At 27.9% G+C, this 13,646-nt stretch overlaps 1 protein-coding gene across 1 annotated transcript in view; it reads right to left on the bottom strand.

Annotated features, from left to right (window-relative positions):
- The window catches only part of LOC145329699 (uncharacterized), a 94,179-nt gene that overhangs the window by 34,877 nt on the left and 45,656 nt on the right, over positions 1–13,646 (bottom strand). The window contains exon 2 of the mRNA XM_080174061.1: positions 4,885–4,935. Within this exon, the coding sequence (XP_080030187.1) occupies positions 4,885–4,935 (51 nt within the window). The remainder of the gene's footprint in view (positions 1–4,884; positions 4,936–13,646) is intronic.

Below are 13,646 nucleotides of genomic sequence, written 5' to 3'. Positions count from 1 at the left end.
TTGAGACACTTTGTAAAGCTTCTTCGTTTATTTCTAAAAAGAGTGAATCTAAAATTGTCCCAGAGTAGTTTCTAAAGCATTTTCTAAGCATAATAAAACTGTTAATTTTTAACCTTATTAAGCATTAACTGTTATGTTATATAGTAATAATATTGACAAAAGGAAAGACTTAATAATGATTGATTCTATATGGTTTATAAAACGGTTTCCAATGCTTCCTGTGTAGAGCAGGTTAAATATTCAAATACACACACACACACACAGGATGAGAATATAACAATTTTACTTTCAACTTTATTAGGATGTCAATACATTATCTATTAGCATTTGAGTCCCTAGCAATTAGAAGCACAAAATTCAAAGGGGGAAAAATAGCCTAAAACCACACAAACGCTTAAATGTAAAAATAGAATAGCCGAAAACCAATCCGGGTCTTAAGTGAAGCTTCCCTAAAAAGGCGAACTCAATCAGTTCAGTAGTTAAATGGAGCTTAAGCTTCAGACAAAAAAAAACTTACTATATACTGTTTACCTTTAATCCGAAATATCTAAAAAAATATTTTAGAGTACAAATTTTTTTACATTAAATTTTTTTTTATGAATATTGTGAGAGATAAATAGGTATTACACATAATATACTTCGTAGCTGCATATTTTATGTGGGTATGAGATATTGGATGGTGTTTAATCCCCTTCGCATATGGTCATAAATAAAGTGCTTTATATGTTTACAAGACACAAATTATAATAGCAAATAAATTGGAGGAGAAACTTAATAATAAGTTTTTGCTGTAGTAATAATTTGTGTTTCTTATAAAAGAATGAATTTAGTGGAAGTAATGGCACACTGTTATGTATATTTTGATATAATTTACATATTATAAGCCCATGGTAAACCATAATGTATCCTGAAACCAGTATAATATACTCTCACTAACATTCTACCTACACTCTTACAGTTTGGGATTTTAATACTTGGACATCAATATCTTTTCTAGTTCGGCCCTTTGGTCTAACAAAACTGTTTTTAAACCTATATTTTTTATTTTATTCCGCAGCAAGCTGTTTATATTACGATGCTATAAATAACATGTTAAAAATACCTATTTTTTAAGCCAACGAATGAGACAGCATGTTTAAAAGTTTTTGAGACCAATATTAAAACCCAAGTAAACTATGGACTGACAGACGGATAAAACCAGGTTACAGAGTAGATCCTATACTATGAACCAAGTTTTTAGAGTGTTTTTGTATGAGGACTAAATAAGATTGTTGGGTTAGATTGTATGTGCCTTATGGGTGGACTGAACTTATGTCCTTCTTTTGTACAATACGTACACAAGAATACACAAGAATAAAATTAAAACATCCATAAAACCCAAGTTTAACAAATCAAGTCATCTGACACAAACTTTTGAAGATAAAAATATTAATTACAAATATGAACCAAATAAACCACGTACTTGTAGAAATATAATTCTCATAACAGTGTACTTAATAGTCCTAGAACCCCCTGGGTCACAGATACTGTACTAAACTGAAATATTTTTGCAGTCAACCATAATGTGAGTTATGATGATGCAAGACACAAGTTTACTCAATATGGTTATAACAAATATATAACATATACATTGTATATTTCATGTCTGCAGTGTCCTATTTTTTCCGCTATTCTGGGGGGTGGTGGTCCCCCATATTAGAGTTCATTTTAAAAATGGGGGGTATTTTAAACCTAACTGAGACCTATATAACAAACTTCTATTAAGAGTAGAATTAATTCTTTATTTCAAATAAGACTAAAATTTTCAACCTATCTTCTTATATTTAAGCAACATTTTAGGCATTTATAGAGAGGGTTAAAATAAAATATATAAGATTTTGAAAATTTAAATATGGTAACATATAAGTCTGTAGAATAGGAGAGTCAGAAAGACATTTAAGGTAAACATGAAAAGGCGTCTGTATACTCGAGACTACATTCGGCCTAAAAAATATTCTTGATTAATCTTACATCTTAATTTTTCTTATGAAGTTCAGGTATTTATTAATAAAAGACAAAAAATGCGCAAAATATATTATTTCATGTGACTTGAAGATTTTTAATACCCCCCTTGGAAGTTAAACTTTACAGCAAACAACAGAACAACAAAAGAAATAATTTTAAGGAAATGTTGGAAGTATATAATATTATGCAGGCAACAATTATAAAAGCAATTAGCTTCCACAATGCTTTACCACTCTAGTAAGCCAAGGTATTAGAAATATGAGTTCTAGATTGATCATAATAGTTACATCTAAAAATTTATTAAACTTATTTATGGTGTTTGATCAAAGTTGATTCTCTTTTTCTATCTAAAAAGATATATTTGGTAACATTTTTAGGGCAAGCCATATCAACGTATCATTCTTTTTGAATGTTAAAAAGCCATATTAAAAATTTAAACGGGAAAAGAATATGTTGTGAACTTTTAAAAATAACTCTAAGACTGGTACATTTACTTGTAAACCAAATTTTAATGCATAATGGGTGTAATCCGCTCAGTTTGTCAAGCTGGTCCCGCAAATCATTAGAATAACAGCTTAATTACGGCATATTCAATCCAATTAGATTACGGTGACACTGGTAAAAAAAAGACGACTAAGGAAATCCTAGTTGCCATGTCATGCATTTCAGGAAGTTTAGGTCCCTGTGCCAATTAATACTAAATAGTTTATCTGTAACAGTTGGGTAAATGAAAAATTATATTAAATTACTTTTTCCATTTTCTAATCTTCATCGGGAATTTACATCAACTGTAACTTAAAATCCTTATGTTTTTTGGTGTATATAAAGCTATCCACATTGCCCTTTTTAATTTCAATATAGTAATTTTACTAGAAAAAGAGTAAATATATTTATCTGCCTCACTTTGTAACACACTTATTTGTGTGTATGCTGTAGGTGTTTAATTTGGCTGTTTTACTAAAATATCTATTTTCAATACTGTAACCACAGATTTAGGTTGTCAATTTACAATTTGAGTATTCATTTAAAAATTTAAAGAATCTATGATAATGTCTAACCAAACAAAATTATATAATCATTTGTAAACGCAATTAATTTATAAATTCAAAAGATGAAATTAACAAAAAGATTATCGATAATTTAACCTAATTTGTTTTTAAAAGGCTCTTTATTGATTAAATTGTTATGTAATTTGTTTAGGTTTTAAAGATTTTAAAAGGTTTTTTATTGATTAGGAATTATATAGACCTGTAAAATAATAAATATCAAGAACAGTATTAGAAATACAAATTAATTTATCCCAAATATGAAATAAGTTTAACATTTTTTAAAGTAGAAATTCATTGCTGAGAAGCTTCGCAAGAAAAGTAGATCACGCACACAAGACTTATTGTGCAATTCCAAAGCGACAAAAAATGCTTGCCCCAGAAAATTGAACGCGCGAAAAAAATGTTTGAAATCATGAAATGTTACATCCTATAATATTCCTCCATGTAAAATATGAATTCATTTTTTTTATATTAAGTTGTAAAAACAAGAGATTTATTTTTTCAAAATTTAAGGATTGCTACTATGACAACGATTACCTTTAGATCATAAAGGATTATTAAGAATATGTTTAATTTATATTGATCCATTTTTCATAAAAACTTTATAATTTGCTCTGAATCTAATCAATAGTAAAAATAAAAAAAGATAGTTTTAGCATGCATTAATAAATAATAACGTAGGTTAAAAATTTAAGATTAAGATATGGTTAATATAAGAAAACAAGATACAGTAAAGTATGGTACAGTAAGAATGCTTTGAAAATGCAATAGTTATAGGAAACAGAAGGAGTTATAGGAAAGTGTGAAGATAAGATAGGAAAGCAAGGGTGATATAGAAAAAAAGGTTCATAGCCAATCCTTAAACTATTTATATTATCTTTATAAAAAGTATTTGATAGTCATAGTTTACCTTTTTTAAAGATACAAATTAAAATTTAAGGATTGGGAAAGAAATTGAAAATTTAAAAATTTCTATGATCCTTTAAATAGGAAGAAGTTTTATACCTGTCAAAATAAATCTTCTTTTTTTGTCTTCTTCATCGTTTTGTCCAAAAAAAATTGTCATGTCTTGTCCTCAATGCTTTTTTTTCTTCGAATCTTTGCTATAAAAACTTTTTTGCTGAAATCTAAGTTTGAAATTAAACCAGTTCTGCAGAAATTAAGATTAATATGATTTATACAACTAATATACAAAAATATTAAAGTTTTAAAATTTAACATGTAAAATGAAAACTTACAAAGTTATCTGTGAAATTAAAATATTTAGAAAATGAATATAAAATTTTCAATTAAGTATGTAGTTATTAAAGAAACCTTTTAAAAAATTAATTTAGTCTAAAAGTCTTTTACATTCACAAAAGCTTTATTATCACAATCTTATTTCAATTAAATAAGTCTTCTCAGAAAGTAATTAGAATATGATTTTGAAAAAAAAGCTTACATAAAAATAATTTTTTGTACAATATTTTATTAATCTACATTTAAATCAGGATTAAATGGGGTATGGCATCTAAAAAAAGGCAATTCTCCAGCAATTCGTAGCATTTTTAAATTATGGTTATGGCAAAAGTATTTTTTCAGATGACATACCCCTGCAATCAATAAAAAAATATGCTTATTAAAAATTATGGGATGCAAATGTCATGTTATTCAATCAATTAGTCAAAAAAATATTCAATTAAAAAAAATAATATAATTAATGATTTATGTCATTTCAGAATTAAAAATGTCATTTTGGGGTAGCAAAAAAGTCTTTTGTATTATAAAAAAAAAGTAGAAATGAAGGCAAAAATTATTTAAAAACTGTAAAAAAATTTAAATAAAGTCTTACTTGATCTTCCGTCTGGTAATCTGTTAGAGTCAACGCGTGTGCAGAGTATTACTGAAAAAAAAAATATTGTTATTTTGTTTCTTTTTGTTTCAATTGTAGCTTCGAATCCGATTAATAACCGCTGGATTAGAACCAGTTCTCAGCAATACTGAAAAATCAAGTATAACATTGTGTTACAAACAATTTTCTATGAATAAAAAAAATAAATTGATTACAGTTAGCCCGGTCCTTTGCCCCCCCCCCTTTTTATTTTTTTATTTAAATGTCCTCGAAAAGCTGTCTATAATACGATGCGATAAATAACTATTATAAGATCTTAAGAAAGAAGTAATTCAGTTATAGAAAAATCATTAACATTGATGATTCATAAATCTGTTATAAGAGCTTGTTTAATATTAAAATTTTTTAAGTGTAAAATATTAAAAGTGCAAATATAAAATACGCGAAAATAATTTTGGAAATTTGCATGATCTCATATGATGTCATAATAAAAGTATCTGATATAAAATAATATTTTTACAATAAACAATCTCATAGAACATAAGAGTAATATTTTTTTCATTTATTTTTAAAAATCTTTATTTTTTTTTTAATCTAAATATTTCTTAATTTTAAAAAGAAAATTCTGGAAATCGTTATAAAATATGAACACTTGTAGAGTATTTGTGATCTTTTAAATGACTTAAGAATCTCTACCGACGTATAGACCCTAATAATATAATAGCCAAGGTATTAAAATTGCCCCTATCATATTACAGGTGGACACAGCCAATCATGTAGAACCAACAATTTTCAAGATGATTCTTGGTAAAATGTACAAAATTTTTAGGAAACAAGGATGATTATGGCCAATGATAGCAAAGCTTAATGACATTTAATTATTACAGTATTATACAATACCAATTCTTTAATTATACATTGATTATACAACCTTATTTCAGTATGGCTTCGAAACCAATTAAAATCCGCTGAATTAGAAGCGGTTCTCAGTCCAGCAGATGCGATTAACTATTCTTACTTTTATTTTAATAACCTGTATATACAAAATATAAACTACCCTCAGTTCCATTGCCCACCAACTGACCAAACAAATGTGAAACTTAAAGTGTAGCTTCGCTATCTAAAAAATGCCAAATTTTTAGAAAGCCTTTCTAATGAGTTTAAGATGCATGGCTGAACAACTGAACTGAGTGTCTTGGTGTCATTACTTTGCTATGGTGAGCCAAGGAAAATAGATAATTTCATAATTTCCCACATTTTTTGGGGTTGAACCATAGTTATCCCGCCCCCTTCAAATTCTTTATAACAAGCCTAAGCAAAATCTATTTGTTATGTTAGTAAACTCAAATAAGGCGAAGATTTTTATCCCCACAAGAGTTAGACAAGAAACATTGATTTAAGAACAAACACTAAATGTTAATTTTATTTGGGTTAAACAGAAAAAAAATCCTTCTTTTCTATCGTAGCCTACAGCGTATCCTTTTATATGGGGGTTAGGGCAGGAGGGCTTGAGGTGTCCCAGAAACACAAATCCGGGGATTTATCCATAATTTTGGTATCCCGTTATCAATCATCGTTTAAACTCAGCAGGAGTCAGTTCCTTACTTTCAAAATTTTAGGTATTTTTTTTTTTAAAATAACAATTTGCTTTTTGGATTATCATTTTAACAGCTAGTAGAAAGGCAGCATTACTGAAGAAATCAAATCATTACATTGAGACAAAAGATGTTTTAAGCCATTTTATGACGTTATAAAATTTTTAAATTTTCAAATATACAAATCAAGCGTTTCTTTAAAAAAATAATTTCAGGGGACATATTCACTTTTCTTAATAACAAAAACTAAACATTAAAATTAATCAAAATATAAACATCTAACAATAATTATTTTTATATTGTATCTAGGTAACAGGATTTCTAAACCATATCAAATGCTAAAATATATTCTCCACGATGGCTCACATATGGATGTTCCCTCATAATTTTAAAAAATACTTTTAAAAAGTCTTTATTTATTTCTTAGTAATTTGCCCTTAGAAAGGTCTTGTCATAATCCTTTGCTACCCAAAATTTTTAATCGCGCGAATAACTAAATTATGATCTATCAACCAACGTAAAAATTTTTATTGAAAACTATTTTTATTTGTTTTTTTATGTAACTTGATGGCCACACTATCAAATTAAATTTTTTGGATGCCACCATCTATAAAAGATATCTGTTCATGCTTTAATTTTTAAACCCTGTGCTAGGAGATGCTTTATTATTTAAACTGTATAAAAAATTAAGGTTATTAGAGATTGAAATAAGTAGTTAGCTGAAATTTGTTAATTAATAGCTTTAATTAGAAAGTTAGATTAAAAATAAATCAAGAGCCTTCAATAGTACAAGTTTAGATTATTTTTTTTTGAAAGTCCATACTATTTAACAATATATCTAATGTCTAAGTTTAGTTTAAGTGCGATAAACATCTTTTAAAGATAAGAAAAAGAGTTTAAGTTTAGTTATAATATTAGAATCACAATATTATTTGAACTCCTTTTAGCAATGTAGCGCACTGGTATTATCAAACAAACATTGTATACCGTAAGATGAGTATTAAAGCATAATGAAGTATACAGTTAGGCTTTTTAGTCAAAATGAGTGAAGCTTCTCTTTAATTGACATTGTACCATTGTCATACAATGCAATGTAGATGGTACATATTGACATATTATTTGATGATTTTTTTTTCTTTTAATCTTAATATTTAAAGAGTCATTACGATTGTATGATAAATTATTTACTTTCTTATTACTATGTTGATACAATTAAAGATCAACGGTCCATCACAATTAGTTTCTTGAATAAATTTTAATGACAGCTGCGCTACTTACTAAAATTTCAATCTTTCTTTATACTTTATTAAAAGTAATATCAGACTTGATGCTTTTAGCACTTTTAAAACTTTTAGAATGGTTATTGCAAAGCTTTCAGATTAAAAAGGATTAGATAGCAATGAGTTGAAAATATTTTGCTATTACAAAAGTGTTGCTTTCAATAAAGAGATTACGTTGGAAACAAAACAATATTTTAAAACGTTTTTTCAACGGGCTATAAATATATTTTAAGCTGGCAACAAATTGATTATTTAGGGTGTACCAAAATTAATATAATAGAAAAAACAGGCTGAAAGTGAAGCGAATTTTTTTGACGTGCTATTCGATGTCGTGTTTTGCACGTCATGCAGTTCAAGCCCTTGCAGAAATATACATATGCAAATTTTTATTCGCATCAAATAGGCGATAGGATACAACTTTGGTGCAATATTCATTCAGCTCTTCATGATCCATACAACGAAACCCCCAACCCAACCCCCTTTTTCAATTAAAAAAACAAATATCTTATTTTTAATTTCATGAATTTGAAATTTGGAGAAACTATTGGTCCATCAAGTTTAAGAGACAAAGAGGGAAGGATGTTCTAAATGGAAAAAAAATCGTATAGTCAAAATTGCATTCCATAATGTTAATATTTTATTCAGTGAGAAAGGGACAATGGCAGAAAAATAATTTACAACCATTTTGCTACACAACTTAGGGCATAATGTTACTCATATTTAATTTTGAGAGGTTTAGTTAACGTCCATTGTTGTGCCTTTGAATATCCTGATTATACATATAAACCCAGCTAAACAGATTTTGAGGAAGAAAAGTTCGGGGTGGGTAAGACACAGAAAATTGGATTTTTCCTTATTTTCATATTCCATGTATTTCCTATTCTTTTTGCAAAAATTTAACATCCTTTTTTGGGGAGAGTAGCTACTCTACGAAACTTGATTTAATTTGATTTGTCCGGTTGTAAGTATAATTTCTTTGTCAATAAAGAACATGAAGGGCAATAACAATGCAGACAACCAAACCTTTATGTATGTTGTTATGGACAAATTTTATTTTATTTTTTGAAATATATAACTCATAGCTAAGATAACCTATGGTCTTAATCATGCTTTTTTTCTGAATTTTTAAAATCTACGCAAAAAAAGAGCGCTATTATAGGCAAAGGTCAGAGCCTATTTTAGCTAACATGTAAAGTTAAGGCATATATAGTATATATACATTTTATATTTGTTCTGTAGTTTTATGGATTAAAAAACATAAATAAAAATTTACTAATATATTAAATTCAGCGAAGTAATTATTTTAATTAAATCAATAATTATATTTTTCCAAACAAGTTATAACTGTTGCAAAAGTGAAAAAAAAACAAGGAATATAAATTCATTAACAAGCGAAGATATTAAAATAATATTTAGGATGTTAAAAACAATAGTTAGATTTTAAATATATTATACTAGTTGTCTCGCCCCTTGACTCTTGTGGAGGGTGAGAAAATAGCCTCAAACCATTCCAAAACATTCTTAAAACTTACCTAAAAAACATAATCTATCAAGACAAGCAATTTCAAAGATTTTCAGACAAAAAACCTTACTACTTTATATTATAGGATATGGATATAGTTAGATTTTTTTAAATCCCTTCAAACAGATACAGTCAAATTTCTTGGTAATCTCTTAATAACCGTCGCTTGGACTGTCGGACGTACTGACATGCCCTCAGCATATAGTAGCTGCGCTATTAAAAACTGCTATGAAAAAAACGGTAAATCAAAATGTGTTTTGCGACCACCGAATAGCATTTTCAATTGTGTAATATGTCAGAGTTATAGGAATAGGTCAATGGACGATAAATATTAAGTTATGGGAAGGTAAAATTTAATTTACATTCTTTAAGGATGCAACGACTTACAATTCGAATGGTGGTTTATGTCTAATATATTTATTTTAAAAACATTGACGTACAATTCAATTGAATATTTTTTCATTCAATATTACAACGTCCTATCCCTGCGATCCTGGTGCTATGTGTAATTCTTTCTCCTGCAACCATAATAATAATTACGTTTCAAACAGGGATCTGAAGGGATAAGACAATGGACAATAACTTGATGATGAGCAATTTAACTTCTATAGATGATACTTTAATGTAATCAAGATTGAATAAAATTATCCAACGAATAAGAAAATGTTTGTAAAATATAGTAAACCAGTTTAATTTAAATTCCAATATCTCCTTCCCCCCTGTGTTTCCTAGGATAATTACTTCACTAATAAAGGAGTTTTTACATATATCTGTGTATGTTAAGGCGTCCTATTAAATCCGCTTAAAAACAATATAATAAAACCAGCTTTATCAGAATTTATGTAGCAATATATATGTTTCGCAAAACTCTAAAATGCAAAAATAAATGTATTGAAAAAGCTTAACATTCCATAGCTTAAAAATATTGCTTATGATTTTTTTTGTCTTGTTGAAATTTATGCGGAAATATCGGAACACCCAATGTGAATGCTTAATTCTTGGTTTTCAAACTAATATTTTTGCGAAAATTGCAATGGCCAGAGAAAATTAGAATACCGTACTGATGTTCTGTTAAAAAGTAATTTATTTTAATGTTTTGTTTTCTTTGATAACACTTTAAAGAATTATTTTATGTGATATAATATGCAAATGAATTAATAAATAAAAGCTAAGTCAAGTTTTAAAATTTTATTGATATTTAAAGAACAATCATTTACATTACTTAAGTACTTTTAGACTTAAGTTGAAGAGTTGCTACGCCTTCGTTAAATTATTGACATGGGCGCAAATTTGTAGACTGCTATTAGCAGGGAGTAAGGGAACATTATTACCTAAAACTATATTCTAACAAATAATTTTAATCTAAAGAAGGGTTAATTTGTAAATATCTTTATCATTTTCCAGTTTTCTACCCATTGTTTTATCCCTTAAGATCCAAGGTTTGGCTTTCAATGTGTATCAGGTTTTGGCTGGCAAATTATCTTGTTGTCCTTGATAGCAGTGCAAAACTAATTCAACAACATTTTAGAGTTAGACAACATATTCAAAATATAAAGTAGAACAATGTTCGTCTGTCATGCAATTAAAAGGCACTCGGAAAGTTTATAAAAAATCAAAAAGAAAAGTTAGCATTACTTGTAGTTTTGTTTAGTTTATTCTTTAACCAATAGCATGGCATATTATCAGGATTAAAGGGATAAGGCATGGAAAAAAATGTGTGAACATCCCGATTATAATAAACAAAATTAACTCCCTTTCCAGATTAAATTATTAGAAATATAGAGTATGCTAGTTTGTTGAATCAATAGCTTCCCCAAATTTGTTAAGTCAGTAAATAAGATAAATCTTTGGGGACCGGTATAATTTCCCCTTTTCTCCCTGAATATTATCGAGGATATTTTCGTATTATTGCCAACACATTTCTAAGCTTCGCACAGCCTTGAATTAGATTTAGATTTGCAACACAACTCAATACAGTATGACCCATAAAAAACTACTCAGATTTTTTAGTCAAAAATGTAACTTTTTGAGGGGAATTAAAAAACTCAAAAACTACAATTTAATGGAATATATCCAATATTTAGTTAGTTTTAAAGGTTCATTTTATTTTCAAAAGATTTTTTCAGTGTTTAGAATTATAGTTTCTATACATATTCAAATAAAAAAAAAACACTTCTGTCCATTTCAATCAATTTCAGCCTGTAAAGACTCGATTCTCTTCAAATTTCTGTAAAGAATATCAAGAAAACTGTAATTTAAATGCAAACAAAGATATATTTAAAATACTGAAATAGTTTTTTATGGGGCCATACTGTAACCAATATTTATTGTCGTGCATAATGTTTCTTTACACTGTGTGTGTGTGTGTGTGTGTGCAGATTTTGAACGAGAAATTCGAGTTTCAAATATCATTTTCATTTTTGTTTAAGTATTTGATTTCTTACTTGGGCCCTTATCAAAAGGATCCTTTGGTCTTAAAAATATAAATGATAGCCCTTTATTTAAGAACAATTAAATAACAAATCTCAGATAAACCAGTCTTAATCAGTATGGAATATAAAGACAACTTTTAATTCTTGAGTAAAAATGTATTTAGTTATAGATCTTAGATCTTGTAAAATAACTATTGAATTTTACACGTCTTTGACAAAGTATCCTTTTTAAACGTAATGGAACAACTAGAATAAGAAAGCTTAAAGAACATGGAATAAACTTAAGTGTATAAAAGTCAATTTAATGTCCTTACTATAAAAGTCTAAAGTTTGTGCATTTATTTTGGAAACATGAAAAAAAAAATATTTCTTAATCTGATGTTATTCTCTAATTTTTACAATCCTTCTGCATCAATAAATAAAACATTTTTATTAGAACAGAAAATGCATTAGAAAAACAAGAAAAATATAGTTTTATAACTTTTTCTATTGATAAAATCTAGCATTTTGTAATTCGAAGAAAAATTAAAATATCTTAAAATTTTTAAAAAGAAAATTTATCTATACTAGGGCTAGATAAAAACTGGTGGCAATCTGTCAACATGTAATAATATTGACGTTATTCTGACATTATGACTTTACTACATCATGAATCGATATATAATTATTTTTCATTTACTCTGATAAAGTGATACTCACAGTTAACTAAAATAACGATAGATAACCTCCATCTAGCCCCTTCCCTTCCTACTAAATGAATGAACTGGCCATTACATGAGAATATTAGCTTAACCTAAATTGACTTCAAATTTTCCTCAATAAATCCACGTATACTGTATCCATTATTACATGTTTATGTTAAAACATATAATTTAACAAAGTGTCTCCTAACATATCATACAACTTTTAGAGTAGTTTTGCCGGCAAACAACTTATTTGTATACTGCTGAATAAAACATAAAAATTCAACGACACAGGGTCGGGCAATTTTGACCCCCTAATCGGCAAAAACTTCCTATTTTAAATTTTAATTCACCCTCTAGAATAACCCCTAGGGATAAAATACTTTACATAAATACTTAGTAAATAGTTGGGAGGTGGGGTTTATGTTATATATATATCTTAACCAGTTTCCGCTTGATTAAAACAGGATAAAAATGCATGTATTGCATGGCTTTAAAGAAGTTTTTCATTCTGAAGATTCCCATTTGTCCCTCATTGAGATCTTACCGGTGCTTTCACTCTAAGTGCATGTCTAGCACCGAAAGGCCTTATATATTAGAAATGAAATAAGAATAAGGAAAGTTTGTGTGTTTTTTCTATGCCCAATCCCTGCGAGAAGCCTTAAACCAGTGTAACTCCATAGTACCCAATATAAATTTGTTAATATAAAAATGGGAATAAGATTTTTTTGTGTTCGATAATTCACTTTAATCGAAACCGACTGATATCTATATCAAGGAAAAAGAAAGCAATATCTTTTAAAGAGAGGAGAAGTATATTCAGCCACTCAACCGAGTATCTATAGAATGAATAAAGATGATTTAACAAGCCGACCTCACGATAAATCCGAATATAAATGGTCAATTCTTTAGCAAGAAAGACAGGAATAAAAGATTATAATTGAATCAATTTTTTTTTCGTATTAATTCATTTTAAACACAAAATATCTGTAACATAATTAGGAAAATTAAAAATTATGTCAATAAATGACAGTCTTCAATTCCATATAGTTGACAAAGTCCCATTTTGTAAAGAAAATAAAATTATTCTTGCGATGTGATATCCCTGCATACCTGTAATTATTCTGGCCAGGATAATAGGAATATAAAACCATTTGCTCATTCACCAGGATTTAACAATTAGGATTAATTTATTGGCCCCTATTGTTTTTGGTGTGCATTGACTGCCGCATTTTATCACATCCGCTTAA

The sequence above is a fragment of the Acartia tonsa genome, chromosome 10 (genome assembly GCF_053477335.1).
Source record: "Acartia tonsa isolate MP-2025a chromosome 10, ASM5347733v1, whole genome shotgun sequence".
Lineage (NCBI taxonomy): Eukaryota > Metazoa > Arthropoda > Copepoda > Calanoida > Acartiidae > Acartia > Acartia tonsa.
This window is presented reverse-complemented; position numbering and strand designations above follow the sequence as displayed.